Raw genomic sequence first — 22,966 nt, 5'->3', positions numbered from 1 at the left:
CAAATCGAGCGGCAAACACTACGGCCAATTCACCTGCGAGGGCTGCAAAAGTTTCTTCAAGAGGAGCGTCCGCAGGAACTTAACGTACACATGTCGTGCCAACAGGAACTGTCCCATCGACCAGCACCACCGGAACCAGTGCCAGTACTGCCGCCTCAAGAAGTGCCTCAAAGTGGGCATGAGGCGGGAAGGTGAATATTTCTTCCCTATTATACTATCGCTCGCTCTGTGCCCCGGTGTGTAGATTTGCAATGAGCCATCTCCAGCTTTGCACCCAGGCTTTTTTGGTTTGCGCTGATGCCCTCCTCCTCTCCCTTTCCTTCCACCCCCCTCCACCGCCACCGCCACCGCGGCCGCACACTTCCCTTCCCTGCTCACTGCGATGGGAATTTATTATGATGATCAGTCACTAAATATTTATCATTTCTCCAGTATCACTAGTACCTCTCGCTGTGTATGTGGTTTTGTCTATTTTTGGCATGAGGCTGGGAGGGGGGGGACGGGACATCATTCTTTACATGATGTGTTTCCTTCTATTCCCCCCTCCTTGCATATGTAAAATTAAAAAAACCCACAACACTTCGCAGTAGATCCATTTCCACCATCATCTTTCCTGAAAGAAAGATGAAAGACAATGTAAGTGGGGGGGGGGAGAGAGAAAGAGAGCGAGGAAGGGGGAGAAATATGCTACTGTATCTCAGCTTCCTTGTGCTTTCCAGTATGGTAGACTCTGCCTCTTCCAAGCTCTGGCCTTCTTTTCACTCCATGCTCTCAAAGGAAAGTTTGTGACTGAACCGTGTTTTTATAGTTCTGTCGTTTTTAGCAGGCTGCTCATTTTATTTCTCCATCAAATTTCCCCCCTCTGTTTAAATACTGCGTACAAATTACAATTTGCAACATATTTACTGATCCTTCTGATTTTAGCATCATCTGTTTCTAGCACGAGGTCCCCACCATTTAAAATACTATTTTTCATAGTAATTATCGATGCTTGCTTGTAATATGTCATTTCCCTGTAGCAAGGTTTGCTGCACCATATTTTCTAAATATATTTAGCAGTTAAAAGGTAAAGTTTATCTTGTGACTATCGTTAAAGATGTCTTATAGTCAAAGAAGCAAAAAGAGTCAGTTTTGTGGAGTGGGGATTACTACTTCCTTAATTGATTTTAAAATTATATTTTACATGCCACAAGAAAAGAAACTGAGTTCCTTCAGATCTGAAAGAGCTCGCACATAGGACGACTTCATTTGTACCTTCAGCGAGCTGTTTGTAGGCGTCTGGGGGAAAAAGCAAAGTTAGAATAGTGTTTTCATTTAATTGAAAAATAACTGCCAAGTTTAAATCTATAATTAGGTGGAGAAAAAAAAAAAGAGTCCAGCCACTTAGATTTTGAGGGCTCAGTTGGAATGTAGGTTTTTCATCAATATTATAATAAAAGATAAAGTTAGGAAAATATTGCACGCTCTAGACTGGACAACATAAATTATATATGTGTGTGTGTTAGTAATAAGTCACAGTGGCCGTATCTTCTCCTTAAATTACCTTTGTTTACATGGCATGCAGTTTAAAACCCTGGCACTGATGAAGTAAAACATACACACACTAAAAAAAACTTTGGTCAGCTTTAGGAACTCAAAGCATGCTTACGTTTTGTATTGAGATGGTTAATGAATCCAGTGTTTTTGCAGTTGCAAGCTCGTGCATTCACTGTGCAAAGCTGTCTACAGGCTTTTGCAGTTGCACCAGCGCAGCAAAGATATTAATTAAACCATCGCATTTTTTTCACTAATGTTTGGCTACTGTAAGTTCAGACCCTTTTTCCCTCTGGAATATTTAATCTTTCTATTCCTTCTACCAGTGAGAACTTTGTTGGGCGGGAGAGGGGACATGTATCGGATGGCGGCTCTGTGTAATAAAAAGTTAGAAATGGCTAGCTAAGGGGCTGTGACCTGATTCAGTTTTAAGGCTAATTGGGTGGTATTTTTGAAGAATATGGACACATTTATTTTTCAAACCACCGTTTGCTGCTAAATCTACACGCTACTAGGACAATGGACTGGGAAATAAGAAAGAGTTTGGGTAGCTATATTTTAACAGATTGCTGTGATTTTTTAAACCCAGGCAGCATGTTACAATCTGGAGGATTTCTTTTATTTGTATTTGGTTGGTTGCTTTCCTTCTGCTGCAAGGTGGGGGGGCGGGGGGAGTGATGGTAGATCGTCTCCTTGTCTTGGCTGGGATTTTGGGTTTTGTTTTTTGTTTTTATTTGTATTCTATTTTATTTTGTTGCTGTGCTGGTGATGGGCTCGGGCTGCCTGTGCAGGGGCTGAGGGTAAGGAGCTGCAGCCTGCTCTGTATGCACTGATCCATGTGTCTCTGCTGTCTCGAGCTCTCTGTAAGCGTGTGTGTGTGTGCTGTGCGTCTGTGGGAATGAGCCCTGCATTGTCTCCGGCTCGCTGTAACGTGCTAGGCGATGTTTGCAAGCCTCCTGGATGCACATTTCCTCTCCTTTTCTCTTTCTTTTTGTCAGCGGTTCAGCGAGGAAGAATGCCTCCAACCCAGCCGAACCCAGGCCAGTACGCGCTGACCAACGGGGACCCCCTGAACGGCCACTGCTATCTGTCGGGATACATCTCGCTGCTGCTGCGGGCCGAGCCCTACCCCACCTCGCGCTACGGCAGCCAGTGCATGCAGCCCAACAACATCATGGGCATCGAGAACATCTGCGAGCTGGCCGCCCGCCTGCTCTTCAGCGCCGTCGAGTGGGCCCGCAACATCCCCTTCTTCCCCGACCTGCAGATCACCGACCAGGTGGCCCTGCTGCGGCTGACGTGGAGCGAGCTGTTCGTGCTCAACGCGGCGCAGTGCTCCATGCCCCTGCACGTGGCCCCTCTGCTGGCCGCCGCCGGCCTGCACGCCTCGCCCATGTCCGCCGACCGGGTGGTGGCCTTCATGGACCACATCCGCATCTTCCAGGAACAGGTGGAGAAGCTCAAGGCCCTGCACGTCGACTCGGCGGAGTACAGCTGCCTCAAAGCCATCGTCCTCTTCACATCAGGTGAGCGTGCTCTGGGGGGTGGGCAGCTGAGGGGAGAGGGGGGAGAAGGCGAGACAGAGATCACTTGGCAACAGACAGAGCAAAATCAGAGGCTCAAACCACCCAGCCACCCCGATCTCACCCCCTCCGCCCCCCAAAGCCAGGCTGGGCTGGGGTTAGGTTAATAAAACCCACCAGATTTCCAGATCCATGTAGCTCCCACGTTTATGGGAAGAGCTGTAGATGGCTCCCACTGCCCGGGTTTGTGCGCCGTGTGGATCCTTGGATAAGCGCACGGGGGGCGGGGGGGGAGTGGGGAAGAAGGAGGGGGAGAAATAGAGAAATATTACCATATATCTGCGTGCGTGAGAGTGAATGTGTGCCTGCGAGGGAGAGAGAAGGGATGCGGGTTTCTTGTGGCACTTTATCTGGTCAGGAGGGGTTCTCCCTGAAAGTGTTAAAAGGAGGGCATAAGCACAAATAAATAACAAACAATACTGATTTATTGCTGCCTGATTTCCCCTTATCGGAAACCATTCATGTTGCAGTTGCAGAGATTATTGAGGATCGTAAAAAATGGATTCAATCTAAAAGAGAAAGGCCACACACACAAAAAAAAAAAAAATCATCAACAATCCACCACCAACAATAGAACCAGCAAGTCCAGGGGTGGGGGGTATGTACCAGCTTCCCAGCCTAGAGAGAAATCTTTTTGCTCTGTAAACCGCACAAATATCAGAATTTGAACAGATTGCCTGGAAAAAAAAATACCAAATTAAGTGTAGGAGGTGGTAACATGCATGCATGCATGTTAACAATTTTTCTTATGATAGATGGTTCAAATTAACTTGTAGGAAAGTGTATTAACTTTGCCTTTGAAGTGTTCTGGTTGTAGCCTATAAGATTATAATACATCTTTTATTATTGTAACCTGCAAGAGGGAAATATATTAACATCAAAGAGGAACAATTTGTGGAAAATATAGGAAATATAAACAAAGCAAGATAAGAAGCCGCTCAATGTTATTTTCTGAGGTTAATATACCACCTTTTTCTTTCTTCCCCTCCATCCCCGTTTTTTTTTTTGAACCATTCCTCCCATTTAGCAATAAATAAATAATTCTAATAAATCTAACTTTAAACTAGGCCGAACCAAAATTAAAAACATTCTTGAGCAAAGATGGCAAATCGTTCAAAGGCCTTGTTTAACAGTAAGCAGTTTATAAGCCATCCATATTTGTTGCCTTTCATGCATGAAAAATAGTATTTACAATGTATTAAAATGATTCTTAAATTTGCACAATATTGTAATGTAGCAAATGTAGTATTAATATCGATTTGAACATCGGATAATTTATTTAGACAGGAGTATCTAATTTGTATGCAGGGTGGTCAGAGACATGTACTTTGACTGCCCCCTTTTACTTTCAGTGCAAATGCAGTCTTGTGGTGTTGGAGGGAGTATTTCTTTGCAAAGGGTAAAGTGCAGATCTTAAAACAAATGGCAGATTTACTCATTAGCCACCTGGACATTTTAATGCATTTTATCTTAATACGTCTTCTTGATGGAAACACGTTTTTCAAAAGCCACGAAGAGCTTGGGCAGCATTTATCAGACTGATTTAACACGAGTCTATCTGCAGACTTACATACTTCCATCCACATTCATTTCGGAATGTTCAGCAGCGAACAGACCGATCTCTGAGCACCTTTCTTTTTTAAACACATATTGAAGGAATTATTGTAAAGCAGAGCGAACTGGGCTGATGTTTAATCATTATTAAAAGGATAGACCCCTGAAAGGCATTTGCTCCAAATGAGGAGTGGGTTGTTTTTTTCTATCTTTTCCCCTCAAATTCTAGACCTGGGCTGGACACGTAGCTGGTGGCTTTATATTAACTCCTTCTTTATATATTACAAGTCATTTATTCACGTATATAATGAAATATGTACCAAGGGAGGAGCTTGCTCCAACAATTGACTAAAGCGATGAATGGGGTTTAGGAAGGGAACAATAATATTATTTTGGAGCAGAATTCCATGAGGCATATTAGAAGCTGGAAATACAGCTGTCGGTAGTAATTTACCCCCTTTACCTTACCCACAAACACTCATTTCCACTTTTGACTAAACTTGTTTTGATTGCTAGCCAGAGGGGAATTCATGGGAAGCCTTTCTCAAAGTCATCCAACTTTTAAGCAAACTTTGACTGATGGAAAAGACTCTTTTAGACATATTGTCCAAAGTAGTTTACTAAGGACTAAAGTATTTAAAGCTGGCATGGGGTTATCCTGTTGTGGTTTCTCCATTTGTGGTCCGGATAGTATATTTAATCTTTAAAATTCTGGACACCGTCCAAGGACTGGGTCGTGACCCAAACGTACTTCTTTTTCTTAAAAATAAAATAAATGTATACACCTACATTTTCTTCTGATAAATAAAAGTTCCCACGATGGGACCAGGCAAACTAACATACATTCCATACATCTATTTGCAGCGCAATAAGAACTTTGATTTCTAGTTATATGCCAGCTGATTACATCTATATTTTCTGAACACTAAACTCTTCTGAATGCATCACATGAAATACATTCCCTGTACTACAAATGATAAGGCTGGAGTGTACTGAACAGTAATGGTTATTTATTTACATAATTTCTTTGCCATAGACTGCAGAAAGAAATATCGAGCGCTCCCTTATTGACACATTGCCATATAAAAAGTGAGACACACAGAATTTCCACATTAGTCCCCCGCCCCTTTCTTATCTGAGGTATAATTCACGGAGGGTAAATATGTATTGCATTACTTCTTACATATATTCCATCTCTCCGGACTCAATAATCTAATCGATTTTGTACCATATAGTGTTTAATTTTTTAATCTTGTTTTAAGCGATTGGGAAAACATTTTTAAGTGTGCTAAAAAAAATTCAAACAAACACATATTCCAGGGGCATTTCAACTAATTAAGCGACAGTAAATATTATCTGCATTAGAATTGTAAGGGTTTTTGTGTCTAACACACAACCTAAGATATTCTTCCCCCTTTCTAGCGTTTTTCTATCAAGTAACTTCCCAATCTTGATTGTCTAGTGACTGCATTGTAGGTGCACTTATCGTAAATATCTGATAAATATTTTACTAACCTTAAGGGTATGACATATGGGGGCCTAAAAAAATCTGCTGGGCTATCAGTAAGACCCTTTCATATTGCATTGTTTGGAAGTTGAATAGGATCGTATTGCATAATGAGCAGATAATACATGTAAAATAGCAAGATATATGTAAATATGGAGTGTGATTTGTGGCAATCAACATATGAAGAGGACTATGTTTTTGATATATATTGCAAACAAGACCAGGCCTATTCTTTTGATATAGGTATAGATATAGATATTGAAACCCTGGTGCTTTAGCTGTTGCAAAATAACACTACATTAAAGGTACAGTATGGATTAGCAAAACAGTCTGGCTTGGATAATTGTATATCTGAGGGATGTCTAGTCCGTAGCTCAGGTCAAAGGGTCTTTTCCTCAGAAGTTCTTGAATTATAGCTTGTTTTATTTGTATTTTTGCTCGAGGCCATAGTGTGGTAGATGAAGGTGTTCAGAAATCTTTTTAAATTCAGTTCTTGAAATAGAAAGACATAAACTTCAAAAATCTAGTTGCCATAGATTTTTTGCTTTGAATAATTTGTTGTATCTTTCCAGGGTCATAATTTTACCTTCACAATTTTGTAATGTCCTTTTGGGGGCCATTAACATGCATTAATTCATATACAGATCTATATATTAGCAAAGTCTGACTGTGATCTACCGTAAACCGCAATGCAACTGACTGCTCGCCTGTGATCCTTATGTTTTAAAAATATTTATTATTAATATAAGAAACAATGTGGATATTTGAACTATAGGGGCAAATCCATTACATTTCACTGACTGTAGTTTCCTGAACAAGTCTCTTACTAATCAGCTGATACACAATAATCGCTGTTTTGGAATTTTAGAAGATTAGATAGATAGATAGATAGATAGATAGATATAGATAGAATTCTAGTTTATGTTCTCAGATTAGTATGTAGTTGCCTAGATCGCTTGATTCTGCAGGGTATGCAGGATATACTTCCGGCTCTATATATGAAATATACACATATCTGAAGGATATATTTCTGGTTACATTTAGGCAATGCTCTTGCACTGCAGCCGTTTCCAGCTTTGTGTCTGATAGCTGCAGATGTCTGCTTAGCACAGTCTGGAGTAACTGAGCCATATTCCTCTAGATTATTATCCAGTTTACAAAGATGGGACCGATTTTCAATGGCTTGAGCCCAGACACAGAGTACGGCCTTTCTCGTTAGCATTGCACCGTAGAATCCGTGCAAGCGAGTCTAAAGCCCATACTGCTAAAGCATTTTTGACTTGTTATAATTTCCTGCCATGTCAACAAACTCGTCGTATTTATTTGTTTATTTATTTAGCATGCAGCGTAGATGCAGTTCACGTTTATTACAAATCCAAAATAATGGCTCTCGCGGCTCTACGTTTGAGTTGTATTCATGGTACAACACACATCAGTGTATAGATTAAAAAAATCACGATCACAATAGCCCCGGTCCTCCACCATCCCCCAACCCTCCCCACAAAAGGCTGATACTCTCCTGACAGAGAACAGGTTGCTGTAGCTTGGCTGTATGGCTTCTGATACACACACACACGCACACCCTACACAGACACAGCCTCTTACATTATTTATTTACAAGGTGGAGGAGGAAACACAAAGGGAGGTTTTGCCTGCGCGTCTCTCTGTCTGTCGGTGTAGTTGTTCGAATGGCCCTGCCTGGGTGCTGCTGGGGGTGTGATGCTCGGTAGGGGCGATAGGGTGGTGTATGTCAGTCCCTGTGTGTGTGTGTGTGTGTGTGTGTGTGTGCTGTTTGCTCGCTTGCTTACTGTGTAACTAACTGTTTGCCCCCCTTGTCTCCTCCTGGTGCATGGTTTCCTGGGCAGATGCCTGTGGCCTGTCAGATGCTGCCCATATCGAGAGCCTGCAAGAGAAATCTCAATGCGCCCTGGAGGAATATGTGAGGAGCCAGTACCCCAACCAGCCGAGTCGCTTCGGCAAACTGCTCCTGAGGCTGCCTTCCCTGCGCACCGTCTCGTCCTCAGTCATCGAGCAGCTCTTCTTCGTCCGCTTGGTAGGTAAAACCCCCATTGAAACCCTCATCAGAGATATGTTACTGTCCGGGAGCAGCTTCAACTGGCCTTACATGTCTATCCAGTGTTCCTAGAGCACAGCCAACACCCCCAGTAGAGACACTGAGGACCAACACACACAGAAATATACGAACCGAGGAAAGTTGGGTGCAGAGAGGGGGGGAGAAGCAGACAATAAATACAAACTAAAGACTCGTGTAGGATCAGATCTGTGACCATGTTTGAAAGGAAAAGGAAGGACCTTGTGTCTGTGGAAAATTTTGGAAAAAGGACCAAGGGGATTTTAATAAAACCAGAAGCAGAATAATGGCTCTTCCAGGATTTATTGTGGACTGATGTGGATATATTCTGTACAGAAACAAAGAAACAAACAAAAAATATTGACGCTGAACTGAATCTTGTGTAGAAAAAAAAACACACACACAAACACTTACCACGAACATTGTTATTCATTTTGTAAAATATTAGTCTTTATTTTCATTTTTTGGTAAAATTTAAAACATCGTATGCGCATAAAGAAAAAAAAGAAACACGAATTAGGGGAAAATAACATTTTCCAAATAATTATTAAAAAAACAAGTGTCCTGTGTCTATGTATCTATATCTGTTTTGTATTTTTTTCTGGTTCCAAACCAGATTTCCTGTGATTCTATACTAATAATTTTTGATATAACCCTTTGCTTCTTATAATGAGTGCGATATATGTTGTCGAAGCTGTTCTTCAAGAATTAAAATTGAAGTGAGAATTTAAACAAAAATAAAAGAATTTAGCAAAAAAAAAATCCATTAGTCTTGTTGCTTGACCGTGCCAACAGAGTTTACAAAAATGTACTCCCTAAATTTTAACTGCCAGGAGGATTAAATGGGAGAATTTAAAAATACTTGTAGGGGGTTACAAAGTTGTATAAAACACCCGATGTTCCAAAACTGACGTGATTGTGTAAATTTAGGACTTAAGAGACAAATGGGAACACAAACAGTTCAATGTCATAGATTAATCAATTGGTCTGCGATTGTATCACAAAGCTAAGTGCATATGCCCTGGTCAACGCATTTTGAAACACCTTCCTTGTCAGCTGAAGTTTCTGCTAAGTTTACACAGTGCTGTGCAGTGGTGTGCAATATAAAGTATCCTGTAGTCATTTTGCCTGTTATTCGTTTGTTAAAAGCTTGGTGGCTTTTCCAAGAATTCAGCGACCCAACACTGTGTGTGCTGATTATGTGCTGCACTTGCTATCTGCTGAAAGGATCGGTGTTACTGTTTTATTTTCCTCCAGTCTCGAAATGGAAAGAGTATTCCCAACCCATTAATACAGCAATCTAACTGGAGGTTTGCTTGTCGGGTGTGTGTTTGTGTGTGCGTGTATATGTGTGTGTGTGTATCACACACACACACAAGTACATCCTATATGCATCATTGTGCTGTAGCGCTATAAAATGAAAATTGGAGAAGTGGGCAAAAGCCCCGGTTTTTTTAATTTAAAAAAAATCGTTTCCATAATGGAGCTCCTTTGAAGGTGAAGGCTTCACAATGCTGCTAGCTGGTGGTGCTGATCTCTGTAGCAGCTTTCAGTGCATTAATGTTTTATAGGATCTGAGACGGAGCTGTAAGAACACATACTGCCAAGGGAGCTCTTTCTTAACGTATTAATAAAGCTGGATCTTTTAACAATAACATCCCCGCACACACACACACACACACACACACACACACCTCCCGCGCCCTCCAAACAAATCTGGATGAAGCCAGATTTTCAATTTGAGGAATGATCGGCTATGTTTTTCTTTTAATTTGCTGTCCATACTGGCTAGAGGTTTTGTTTTTTGTTTTGTTTTGTTTTGTTTTTTGTATTAACAAGATCCTTCAATCCAACCCGCTTGGGGTTTTTAATATGCTATAGGCGCAGCAGATCCGAAGCGAGCACAGTTCTATACAGTAAGCACTTATCGCTGGATAATCAACATTGCGGGCAGACATTCTATGGGGGCAGAGTCAATTTCAATATGGAGACTCAGGCTATCTCCATAGTAGCAGCTATGTGTATGATTATTGTAACCCTGGGCACACAACGGTGGAAATTAGACGCAAATACCCTCCCTTCCCAACTCACATGGGCCCTATATAAGCGACAGCTCTGTTCCTCATACTGGTTGACTTCCCCAGGCAGAGAGAGAGAGAGAGAGAGGGTGCACCAGCCTCTTTTAAAGAGAGCAAAGGGAAAGCCAGCTGTTTAACACAGACACTCAACAATTGGAAATACTGAAGTAATCCTTCAGCATTGTTTTTGGTGGGATGGGTGTCGGGGGATGTAGTTTGGCACTAAGCAAAGAGGGAACTAGCTTTCCTCCAATGAGATGTAAATATATTCATTACAGTGTTATCCCACTAATGAAAACAGATACACTTTTTCGTAGGTCAGAAACGTATTTTTCAATTAATTTTCATGTTTATGAATAATAATAGCCCACCTATTGCCAAGAAACTTGCAAGTTAGATGAGGTGTAAGAGATGGAGTTATTGCCATGTATGTGATTAGAAAGAAGTGTTTAATTCCCTTATTAAACTTTGCTGATCTACGGTATTGTGTCCTGAAGTGTTAAATATAAACTATTTATTGTGGTCGTGAACATTTTCTTTAGCCCCTTTCAAAGTTCTTGGGCATTCATATATTCGCTGAAAATATTGTATCATTTGTCACAGTCACACAGTAAATGCTAAATGTTGTTGTGGAGAAAGGCCAGGGGTCCCTTCATAAGTTTCTGATGACTTGTTCTTACATACAATGTACTGTTTTAAAACCAGCTCGAGTTAAATTTCTCCTCGGTGTTATCAGCCTCGTTCTTTGAATCTGTTGCATCCCCCTGCCTAGAGAACGTCAGACCTTTGCTGGTGTCCCTGGACTTGTGTTAAATACAATGGGGTTTGCGCTACTGGCTGCAAAAAAGTACGCCAAATGCTTCTTTACTGAGACGGTATTTGGTTTTCGCGCTACAGTAACAGGATGTGCTCATTAAAATTTTGTCAGCAGCACTCAAAAACCCAGCAATCTGTAACGTATGTACTTATGCTAATGCAGGGGGTGCAGAGCTCCCTGATAGCAACATACACAAAGGGCTATCTACCTTTGGCGTCACACTAACGAGCTCGCTTCCTCCCACTCCCCAATTAAGCTTTTTATATTCAATCAAATAAATATTTGGAAATTTTTCCAAATGGTAGGTTGGACCACGGCTGATGCAAGGATTTCTCGGTAGACTGTCACGGGCGGACTTCTGGCTATTCGGGGAGCTTTAATAAATAGTGCAAGCCTGACAGTTTTGTTTGTTGTTGTTGTGCTTTTTGCCTTTACTGTGTTCAAGGAGGAATTGTATCTGACCCTTTTTTTTTTTTTCTGTGTGTATTTCAATATATAGCTACACGACTCTGGGGAACTTATTTGCCTGTGTTGCTCAGACAACTTTTGAGTCGAGTTTTGGCAGTTCTGATTCAGTCTCCTTAACCTGCAGAGAAGAAAGCGATTTGAAACATGCCCAGGATAGACAAGGATGGCCTCACGTTCCCTTGAATCCCTCAAAATTAGGTGGAATTTAAAAAGCCTTGGAAGTGGCACATTTTACTGCACACTTAACACCACTAAAGGGGGCGAATTTAATAATGCGGTGCAGAAGCAAGCAGTTTCTCTTCTATGTAAAATGCTCTTTTAGTACGAAATAAATAATAGATATTAGAGAACGCGTTTTCTCGAATGCCTTTGGCTTCAGGTCATGTTAAGGTAAGGTAAAAGGAAAAGTAAATTCCACTTTGTTTAATGCAAAGGAAAGTCTGTTTGGCTCCAAACACAAAGAGAAAATATATTTTAGCAGGTGGAAAGGGCTTAACACAAAGTATCTTTCGTTTAAAAAAAAAAATTACCTGTGACATATGAAAGTCAGACGTTCCCTTTTCAACAAAAACACTCACTGAGCGACTGCGAACTTTCGCTTCTTTGAAGTAGATGTAAACTGTTGTAGACACAAGCCTCACTTAGAAATCAAAACAGGGAATCTCGGGGAAGTTTCCCCAAGGAACTGCTAGACTAGGGAGAGGGTACATTATCCGCCTGGTGGAGCAGCCTCTTGGAAGAGCGAGACAGGGCTTTTTTCACCAGTTGCACCACCAATAATCAAGTGAAGAGACATTCATAAACCATGTCCCCTCGTGCTATGTACATGGGTATTACAGACACTGCTGATGTACTGCCTCCAGTTTCGTGGAACATTTTGACTATTCAAGAGGTTAGTTTGTAGTGTCGAAGTCGTGTTTTTACAGCCCTGAACCTTAATCCCACCTGTTTGTGCTTTATCTGGAGCAGTGGAAATTCGCCTCTTCGACCTCACTGTTCCTCTTGTTTCTTTCCAGTGGTTTTTTTCTTTCTTATTTTAGAAAGGGAATGATCTCCCCAGAAATATTTTAAAAGATCTCCTTTCTAAGTAGCTTCGCTGCCATTGATTTTGATGTGGTTTTACAGCATGTGGGCCAGAGCACACGAAATGAATATTTTCCAGTGATTCAGTAATTGCTTCTCTGAAACATTTTCCTCTCCGCCAGCACCTTGTTTTGTCACCTTGCAAACTTGCCGGGTTTCCCACCATTAATGACGTGATGATTCCTCCTAATAGACGACGGTTTGGTGTTTGGTTTGGTTTGGTTTTTAAAAAAGGGAGAACGGGGGCTCTGGGAACACACGTGGAAACGAATCAAACTCTTGTTAAAGTGCTCGCTCAGGAGCCATGGCGTCACCAGGTCTTTTGCTTAGCAAGCCAAAGAGTTTTATTCCTAAATGAGTTAAAGAGCCATTTACCTCTGTCGTGTTCTATTCATCAAGCCACAAGTCGAGATTCCCTAACATGAAACTATTTGTTTGCTTACACAACCAGCTGGGCGCAATTTCACGTCTGAGATATCTATCTGAAAGCGCCTCTCATTTATTATCCTTACTTGTCAACGAATCCATTTCCCAACTTTTTTTTTTCATTGAAGGAGCTGAACTTAAATGCGCCCCGAAATATTTCAGCCTCCCCCTCCGATCACATAGAGCAGTCAGCACAAAACAGCTGGAGAAAGAGGAGGAAAGGCTACTGTTGGCCAAGGTGACTTCAATATTAGAGCTTTTCTCGTGACTCTCGCTCTGTCTTTTTCTCTGGGTTCCCGTTTGATGCCTGAGTTGTTTTATTTTTTTTTTAAAGTGGAACTTCCTCCTGGATGTTTTCTCATCGTTCCTCTGGTGCAAGGTGCAAGCACCTGTAAAAGAAATGAAAGCAGGACTGGAAGGGGGCGGGGGGGATAAACATTCTTTTATTTCCCTGTTAGTTCTAAGTACAATATATCGCTGGGAGCTGCTGTAAGGTTTCACGTGGTAAAATCTAGGACCTGGGTGATTGTGTCCAGTTTATTATTTCTGACCTGGTTATAGTGGTAACTAAAATATAAATACTCGCATAACTGGGGAAGGAAGTGCACTTCGTAGCGGGGGAAGGGGGTGGTATTTGTCTCCCACCCGCACGTGGTTGCCATTAGCAAAACAAAGCCGCACCATGAAATACAGCAAATTGCTTTATAAATATAATTGCTAGTAAAGAAAACAATGAACAAAGAGGACAGTTGGAAACGGTATCGTCTGCTCCACCCCAATTTTGAAAAATAAGGCTCATGTAAGTCGTGTTTCAAAGCAGTGCGGCCTGGCTGACAAGAGAATCACTGTTAGTAATCTCAGTGATGGCTGTATAATAGTGTATATACATCTCCTTGTCTGCGGACCCCTCCATCAAGCTTAAAGCAATGGATCAAATCCAAATCTTCAGGGTATAAAATATCCCCAGTTGTTGAGAAAAAAAAAAGGCAGGGAGGGGTTTTCTTTAAGGGAGACCAGACTGGTTTCTGTAAGCTAGCCTATTGTGTTGATTTAGGAAGACATTTGCTGTATATAACGTTTAAGGCTGATAATATCATTGCTCGGCCAGATAAATAAAGCATTGACCAAACCAGGGGGTCAGCTATCGATCCCTTTGCTTAGAGAGAAGAGGGAGACACTGTGTGTGTGTGTGTGTGTGTGTGGGAGAGAGAGCGACACTGCGTGTGTGTAAGACAGAGACACAGAGATTCGGTGTGTGGAGGAGCTGAGGCTGAGAGAAAGGGGGGAGTATCTGTGTGTGAGAAGCAGACAGATATTCTATGAGAGTGTATTTCAGATCACACTGTGTGGGTGTATGAGAGGGAGAGACTGCGTGTGTGTGTGTGTGTGTGTGTGTGTGTGTGAGAGAGAGAGAGAGAGAGAGAGTTCCAGTTTGCAGCCCGCTCTGCAAAGACTCATTAGCATTCCCAGCCTGCCCATGGACCTGCACTGACAACTAACAGAGATATCCAGCTCACCACTAGGCCTCCTCTGCTTTTGTCTTCAAATCTCTAGCAGAAAGAGATTTATATGTGGGATCTGTACAGTGACCATCCATTTGATTCATTGGGATGCGTCGTGTAAAAAACAAAAGACCGTACCTGGGGGTTTTTTTTCCACCGAGCTGTACAAACTTCTTTCCATGGCACTTCATGAACTTGCGACGTGTAGTATCTGCACAACTTGTGGCGAGGATCGTATGCTATGCGACTTTTCCTTAGTGACATGTAGCAAGAAACATTGCTGTGGTTGGCACAGATGTATACATCGTTATTGCTGCTACTTAAGATCAAATAAGGGCTGGTATTTTTGCTGCAGGATAAAACATATTGTTTGATTTATAAAAACCAGAGGTGAAACACCAGTTTTTACTTTTTGTCTTTCTTTTTTCCTGGTTATTTTTCGATTAAAATCTCTCTTGAGACACTGAAACAATTCCGCACAAACATAAAGTTCTGACCTTAATCCAAACACCAGCCAGATTTTGAAACTTCCAGATCTGAGCTAAAAATCCATTTGTAACCACGTTCCCGAGGATAAAGCGCTCACACAATTTACTGCAAACTAGATGCTACTTCCTGAACTTATAAATAAAACTAGTCAGGTACTTTTACAGCGGGCGTACAAATTAGTCCATGTTGACAGATGTTTGTCACTTAGTAACTTCTTTCCAAGTTTTTTCTCTCTCTCCTCTAAGCCTTCTTTCGGGCTTGCTTTGTTGTTTTAAAATATGCATGTCTCTCAGGAATGCCAGTCACGAGTCCAAACTTTGTGTCCAACCTCCCACATGAAATGATCCTTTTATAGGGAACCCGATATGTCTCAATCTGCACTTCACTCAAAGCCTCTGGATATGGGGCACTGGTCCCTGCTCAAAAACAACGGAGCAGAAACGCGTAGCCACCAAAAAAAAAAAAATCCCCACGAATGACTCCCAGGGAAGAAATATAGCTCCCATAATTAAAGGAGGCAGCGGTCAGAGGGGAATGCAGCCTGAGAGAAAGGACCAAAAGTAAGAGTTGTACGTCTTTTCTGATGGCACTTGGGGTGTCATTAACAGCAGGTTTATCAACACAAGGCACTGGTAGCAAAGTATTGCGCGCACATAGGAAAGGAAGCCTGAGCAAAGGAAGCCCGGAGGAGAAGGAAGAAGCGAGCGCAAGGAACACAGCCCAGCTTCGAGAACGAGTAAGTGACCTCTGTACAATAAGGGAGCCGGGGGTGGCTTTGGATTTACAGCCAGTTCTCTCGCAAGACAGAACAATGGCAGGAAAATGAAGAAGTGTATCAGGGCGTGAGCAGTGCACGGGACCGCCTGCGAGTGCAGAAGGGGCTGGAGAGGAGAAGGGGAGACAAGTCGCAGGAGCGAAGACACGTCACGCAGGGGCCCGCTGCTCCCGGTGGCGGACAGCTGTCAGAAGGCCGGCGGTGGGGCACTTGCACTCTCAGGAGCCGGTTTATTTGTGTGTGGGGCCGCTGCCTTCTCGGTGAGTGGCTTGGGCTGACTTACACGGGGAAGCGCTCAGAAAGCCCGGCTAGAAAGCAAGCTAAAAGGGGGGGAGGGGGGGGGAAATCTCCGCTCCGGCGTTTATTTCTAGTTTTAAAAAAAGCAAAACTTCACGAGCGATGCAAACCAGATGAGCTCTTCCCTCTGTAGCATTGACTGTCCTGCGCTGATGTGAAGTGACGTAAGCAATTGCCTACCCTATCCTCTTCAGAGAGAAGTGGAGGAGAGAGAGAGAAAGATCTTACCTCTCTACCCCCCCCCCCCGACACACACACACACACACTCACACACACACACCACCTCTTCTTTCTCTTTGGGGACAAACTTCCGTCAGGAGTATGCGAAACCCCCTTGAAAAGCTCCTGATTGCTAGGACACCTTTCCCTCCTTTCTACTCTGTCTCCATGTTCTAACATATGGAAAGCTCGCAGGCCCTGTGCGCTTCTAGAAGCTGATAATGCATTAGTTTGCAGCAATATTTACAGCACCACTTTTAATACACACCAGATGGTTTGCGACGGTGCTACCACAGCCAGCTAGCTCCTAGCTTTTACTCGGCAGCATTTTGTTACAATTATACTCCATGCTGAGACCACTTTTATTGGTGACCTATTTTTCATATTTGCAGCATTTTATGTTAAAAACCTCGTCCATGGCCCCTTCGCAGAGGGCAACACTCAGAAAGGAACAAGCTACCACTGCTGCCTTTAGGTGCAGACAGCTTTGGTTACATTTAAGAACTAGATGTTCCTATAAGCGTATATACACGTGTGTGCATATATATATATAAATAATACAGCTGTGTAATTATTCATTATATTTGAACACTAATACTATAGTTGTTAAACCGCAATTGACTGTATTTGCCTTCCTTATTGTAAACATTACAGCACTATAAATATTGCATCCGGTTAATTATTATGCCACTGCAGTATGGCCCGGCTTAGCCCATGCACTCAAGTCCTCCTGTGACGCACTACAAACAAGAACCTAGCTCACAGATAGTTTGGTAATGAGAGAACGCGAACCGTGCAGTCCATGGGACTTCTCAAACTTAAACACTTCAAGGAGACAACTGCAGAATACATTCCTATGAGCTAAACCATGTGCTAAAGCCTTTCTTGCCTTGATAACATCCCAAGGCATTTTTAAATAGTGCCCAGTAAATGGTATCACGTTCTGGGAAAGCTTCAGTGAGAATCACAGTTTAGGATGGTGGATTTTTTTTGTAACCTTATTTTAAACAAAGTAAACAATTTCTAGTATGCAACAGAGTGCCTTTTTAATATATAATATAAATAGCCAATTTACTCATTGCAGGTGTGTTCTTCCTACACAAATGCCTTTGCCACTTTTTCAGTAACTCTTTAATTTTTTCCCTCTCTCCTGGTAAAAATCACAGATGTTTATTTTCTTGCTCTAACCTATAGCTTGGTTATGCAGCGAATAGTATGCCTCAACTAGCAGTCACTTAGCAAATAATAGAGGCGTTCTGGATGCTTTCCAATGTTACACATGTACTTGGTCATAAAATGATACGTGAAAAAATTAACATCTGCTTTCCTAAAATAAAGTGTGCCAAGTAGCTTTTTAGGAATGCTTTCCGCATTTTAAAAAGAAATATGTAGAGATAAACTGGCATCCATATGTATAGCATATTTATAATGGTTTTAGGATTTAAAGGTAGCTATTCATTGCATAAGCCATTTAGAACTGACGTTTTAAAAGCTACTTAACCTCAGACATCCTTGAATCTTAAAGAAGGATTCCAAACGATATTATTTAAAGAGGAATTTGCTGTAATTTAATTGCATATCAAGGCGGAACTATGTACAAGCCTTGTATCTTATGCTGTGTTTAATAGCATTCTCATTTACATTTTATTTACCTAATTTCTCAACACAGCGTATTCCCTTCAGGACAGGCGACTGGAAAGTTTAGTTGAAGTTGTTTCTTTTAAAAAAAAAATCTACTATTAAGAAATGAGGCAAACCTTGGAATTATTTCATTAAGCTTTGGCCTTTGGTGGGGAAGAGGGTGGTAGCAATAATCATTAGTGCCTTTTTATTATTTCTGCAATAAGTGGCTAGATTCTTTGCTGAATAAGCTGCTTGAATGTTTTGCAGATGTTCCACTTAGACCAAAATTGACCCCCTATTTCCTCTCAAATAAGTCTCTTAAATTCTCCCATCAGTGCATTTACTCCAGTGTGTATGGGGGGGAGGGGGAAATTCACTGGGTTTGTAAGGAATAAAATATGAAATATAGACAGATATAAAATATAATCACACCCTAAACGTGTGTGTACATATAGATGTATACACACAAATACACCTTCACATGTGTATGGTATAAGGACACAGTTTCCTTCTCAAGGTATTTGGCCCTATTATATGTTATACGAGGTATGTAACATTTCCGTTGCTCCTCCCAAACACCAAACTTTAGGCCCCCTCACCCCTTCCACCAGCTGCAGGTGTTGGGCCTTAGCCAGCTTTAATATTAAGTATGGTTTAACAGAAAAAAAAAGCCATCGCTAGACGTGCACAACAGTCGATAAAACACTCTTCTCCAGCTAGAAACTCAAACGCTCCAGGGAGGACATCACTAGCTGTTTGTTGGCGCTTTGTGGCCTACCATCGCTCTGGTTAGAGAACGGTCTCCTCGTCTGGTTCAAGAAAGCAAATCTCTAATCTTTGCTGTTCCTTGAAAACCGGTTGGATGCAACTATGGGGGGGTGTGGGGAAGGAGGGGTGGACTCTGTGTGTGCAGGGGAGAGTACGTAAGGCTGCCTTGTGGGTAGAGAGGAGAGAAGTTAAAGAAATGGCCCCTTTCTGAGTGACAGGGCCTTTTTTCAAAGGCCAAACAGAAAATTGTTCCTAATATGAATAGGAGAATTTTCAAGATTCCACAGCTTTCCCCTTTATTTTTATTTGTATTTTGCTATGAATCTGGACGTGTAGTTGAACAGTAAAGTGTGTGGCTGCTTCAGTAGGAAAAAGGACCCTCCATTAACTTAAAAAAAGATCCTGCCTGGATTGGTAAAATCATTAAAATATGTTAAGTGACATGAAGTTTGGATTTATGTGGATGCACCGGACAGAAAGTGGACAAAGCCAGCAGGGGTAGTCACGCTTTAAGACAGGGGGTCTTTATTTAAAGATGGTGTATTTATGGGGAAAGAAAGGGAATATCTTACAAAGCTCTCACTATACCCCTGATAACAAAACCTGTCACATCTTCACTTCTTACTAGAAAAGAGATAGTGTCCTCATTTGAACATCTCTAAAGTGATTATTAGATGCCTCTGTGAGAAATCAGTTTGGGAGAGTAAGCCCAGAGCACAAAAAAAGATTTGCTCACACTGCATGCATCTCTAATTTCACCTCACAAATACTTTCATAATATCCCTAAAATCGTACTTTCCATAAAGGACGTTTCGTTAGTAAGACTAACGCCTGCTTTAAAATAGATTTGCACTTTAAAAAAAATCCTGACCACAGCTTTTTTATTATTATTATTTTGCCTCCTTTTTTTCTTCCCCCTGATAAGATGTGAGAACTTTTTTTTGGAGAGTGTGAAATGAAGGACACAAAGACAGTTATCAGTGAAAAGAAGAAAGTGGCCCTTTAATGAGAACTAAAGAAAACCAAAACGTAGATGAAGTGTACCGTAAAAGCTGCTTCAAAGTACATCTTAATTCCCCTGAGTTCAGCCATCACATAGATTTGGTAATTGGGAGTTTACTGCTCAGAGGTAAGGCAGCATGGTATGAACAACCCTATATTTTTTCCCATTCAATAATTATAGATACGTTTGCAGACATCCGATGATATTAGAGACCTCTTTCTCACGTGAACGGAAGGGAGATGCTGTCACCCTAGAAAGCTACCTGCATGTTCACAGATAAAATGTTTTTTTCCCCTCTTTATAATTATGATCATGGCTCCAGATGTATTTTAACAGCTCTGTGTATGCAACAACATAGTCAAATATATGCTGATGCCTCTTAATGGTATTTGCTTCCGTGCCTGGGTTTCATTTTGCATTTATTTTCTGACCCCAGCTTTTCTCTATTACCAAAAGTCCCTACAAGTAAGAGAGCAATAAATTCAAACAAAAATAAGACAGATTTCCTCATCGATGTGTAATAAAGTTAAAGGACATTGTTTTGTCAGACAAGCGCTAAGTAGAAAATAAATCTTTAAGTCTGGGGAAACAAAACGGAGTGTTGTTGGCATGTGTGTAAATTTACTTTTAAAAGCAATAAATCAATGTTAAATTAAACAGCTGGGTACCCTATCGTGGAGAAGGTTTCATGTTTAAGAAAACCTTGCCGGTGAAATGTACTATTTAATAAGACACCAAGGAAGTTAAACCCTTATTTCAATTCAGCCTCTAGTTTCTCTGTGTATGGGTTGCATCTGAACTTCAGGCGCTTCGATGAACTTGCGTGAGAGAGAGCCAGAGCCAGAGATTTGCACCCAATGGCTCGCTTCAGATCTTTTCCCCCCACGTTACACATCCCCTTTATCGTCCAAGAGGCATTGCATATTCTTCTTTCATTGCGTTCAGGTTAAATATTGTAGCCTGTCGAAATAGTTTAACACTAGTATTATTATTATTTAAATGCTAATTTCATCATTTCTGCCATCATGACACTGACACAGCCCACGTTCATCAGCTTGGCATAGAAATGTCTGCGTTTGAAAACTCAAACCTATTTTCAGAGCACCCAGAAGCGCTTGAGATGAATGTTCGGACCACGATTTCTACCTCAGTTGAAATAGTTCAGTGTTTCTTTTCCTAAATACGCGTGCACTGCGTTTGTTTAAACAGGCTTTACTGTTAAAAAGCAACCAGCACAGCCTCCAATAAGCCTTTCGAACTCTGATATAGACACCACACGAATCAATAAGTTATTAAAAAGCCAAAACAATCCTAGCGCTATTGTGGAACAGTAAATGACATGGTTCTGCGGCTGGCATATGTCTGTGTGATTGACCATTTTGAAAATACGAAGTAAAATTTTGAAAGGACTGCGCAATAAAGATACTTTAATACACAGGGGTGTATTTGTGTTAGTTATTTTCTTTCAAATACACAGAAGACGAGTTAGATGGGGAATTTATAATGGTTCTGCTTGATTACGAAAGCGTCGCAGCTACTTGCAGACTGGCTACAATTTTCACAAATCATCGGTGTCTTTGTTTAATTTTGCAGAAATAATGTAAACACCGCTTAGAAGCATTCACCCCGCTCCCTTCTCCCCCCTCCCCGGTAAGGTAACCTTACTAAGAAAGGAACTACAACAGAGATTTAATAGACGCTGCCTTTCCCCCTCATTTCATGGATAACACGGTGTAAAGATTTTACCAACAACATTTTAATCCAAGTTTCACCAAAGACATTGGTGCATATAGTGTTTAAAACATGGTGTGTTGTTCTTACTTTCAAATCTCTTCGTGCCCCAGCGCACCGCCTGAGAGGTTAGGGTGATGCAGACCTAGGTTGTAAATACGTGTTTGCTTCTCACGATAATGGCCAGGAAGCATTTTTGCATCATTTGCCCTTAAAGATGCTAGTTGGAGATCATGAACACGGAAGGTTAATGACTGTGAGCCAGGTGCTCTATACCTCACCATCCTACCTGTATGCGGGGAAGTGCTCAAATGGCAGTTCATTTCAAAAGATTGAGAAATAGATGATTCTGCTCAGCAGAAGAACAAGCGAAGGACAGAGAGGGGAGCTGTCCCTTAAGAAACAGCGAGACGACGCAGAGCCTCTCAGCACCTTCAGCTCTGTGCATGGATTGTCTGCGGCTAATGTGTTGCCTGGGGAAGAGCGCTCAGCCCAGGTAAAACTGGGGAGAAGGCAGTGTAAGTTCCCCTCTCTCTCGCTCTCTTTCACACACACACACACACTCTCTCCACTCAAGTTACCTCTTCTGCACTTTGATTCTCACTTTGTTTGCTAGATGGCGCTCTGTGTCTCAAGACCTTCCAGTTCAGAATTAAAGCTGTCTTTTAGCATCGCCCCGGCGCTTCTAGCGTCACTTGAGAAATCCGCAGCCAATACATAAAAGTAATAACAATAACAGTACTGGGAATTATAATGACGGATCTGAAAAAAATAAACACCGGATTAAGAACGTTGCATTCGAGAGGGAAATTCGAGAGCTCTCATTTATGCCAGCTCGGTTTTCAAAACACCTCATGCAATACCTTCGTGGCTGTCACCAAAAACGTCCCTCGTCTGTATTTGACTCATGAAAGAAATCAGCGGTTTGAGACTTTCCGTTGCAATTGTTGCACTGCGCTATAGATACATCCATTGGGTCTAGTCGCAATATACAGACAAACCCGTCCTGCTAAGTTAGCTTTCTTGTCACTCTGTCAGTAATTGAGCCAAAGAATTATGATAGATTTAAAGTGAAAATGCCACAAAATCTTTGATCTTTTTAGGGATGAGATGTCTTCGAACAAAATAGATTTAATACAGGTGTCCATACTTAACGTGAAGCTAAACAATGTTAAATGTGTAAGGAATTGATCCAGAGTAAAAAAAATTAGGATATTTGTTCATTTTTTAGAAGTACTTTGGGGGGAAACTTTCTCCTTGGGGGAGAAATGTAAATGGTACTTTTAACAGATTAAAACTAATAACGAGTTTAAAGTATTTTTAATTCAAATAGACGGTAGGCTGCGCTTCTTAAAACCAAAATGGCAGCTTTGTGGCCGTTACGAACATTTCCCTGATATCTTCAGGAAAGAGGCCTG

The 22,966-nt window shown here is 41.5% G+C and overlaps 1 protein-coding gene across 2 annotated transcripts in view; it reads left to right on the top strand.

Moving 5' to 3' along the window:
- The window catches only part of NR2F1 (nuclear receptor subfamily 2 group F member 1), a 12,475-nt gene extending 546 nt beyond the window's left edge, over positions 1 to 11,929 (top strand). Inside the window, exons 1-4 of one of the 2 annotated variants that reach the window (XM_067569148.1) lie at positions 1 to 191; positions 2,532 to 3,059; positions 8,043 to 8,230; positions 11,664 to 11,929. The exon at positions 1 to 191 is cut by the window's left edge and continues 546 nt beyond it. In XM_067569148.1, coding sequence (XP_067425249.1) covers positions 1 to 191; positions 2,532 to 3,059; positions 8,043 to 8,230; positions 11,664 to 11,714 — 958 coding nt within the window. In that variant the 3' untranslated portion in view covers positions 11,715 to 11,929. Of the gene's footprint in view, positions 192 to 2,531; positions 3,060 to 8,042; positions 10,828 to 11,663 lie in introns of those variants that run through there. The other variant, XM_067569147.1, reaches the window with a different exon arrangement.
- The last annotated feature ends 11,037 nt before the right edge of the window (positions 11,930 to 22,966 follow it).

The sequence above is a fragment of the Emydura macquarii genome, unplaced genomic scaffold (genome assembly GCF_026122565.2).
Source record: "Emydura macquarii macquarii isolate MOO-44397 ecotype Brisbane River unplaced genomic scaffold, CSIRO-AGI_Emac_v2 contig_2897, whole genome shotgun sequence".
NCBI lineage: Eukaryota > Metazoa > Chordata > Testudines > Chelidae > Emydura > Emydura macquarii.
Note: the sequence above shows the minus strand (reverse complement) of the source record. Positions and strands in the feature narration are given on the sequence as shown.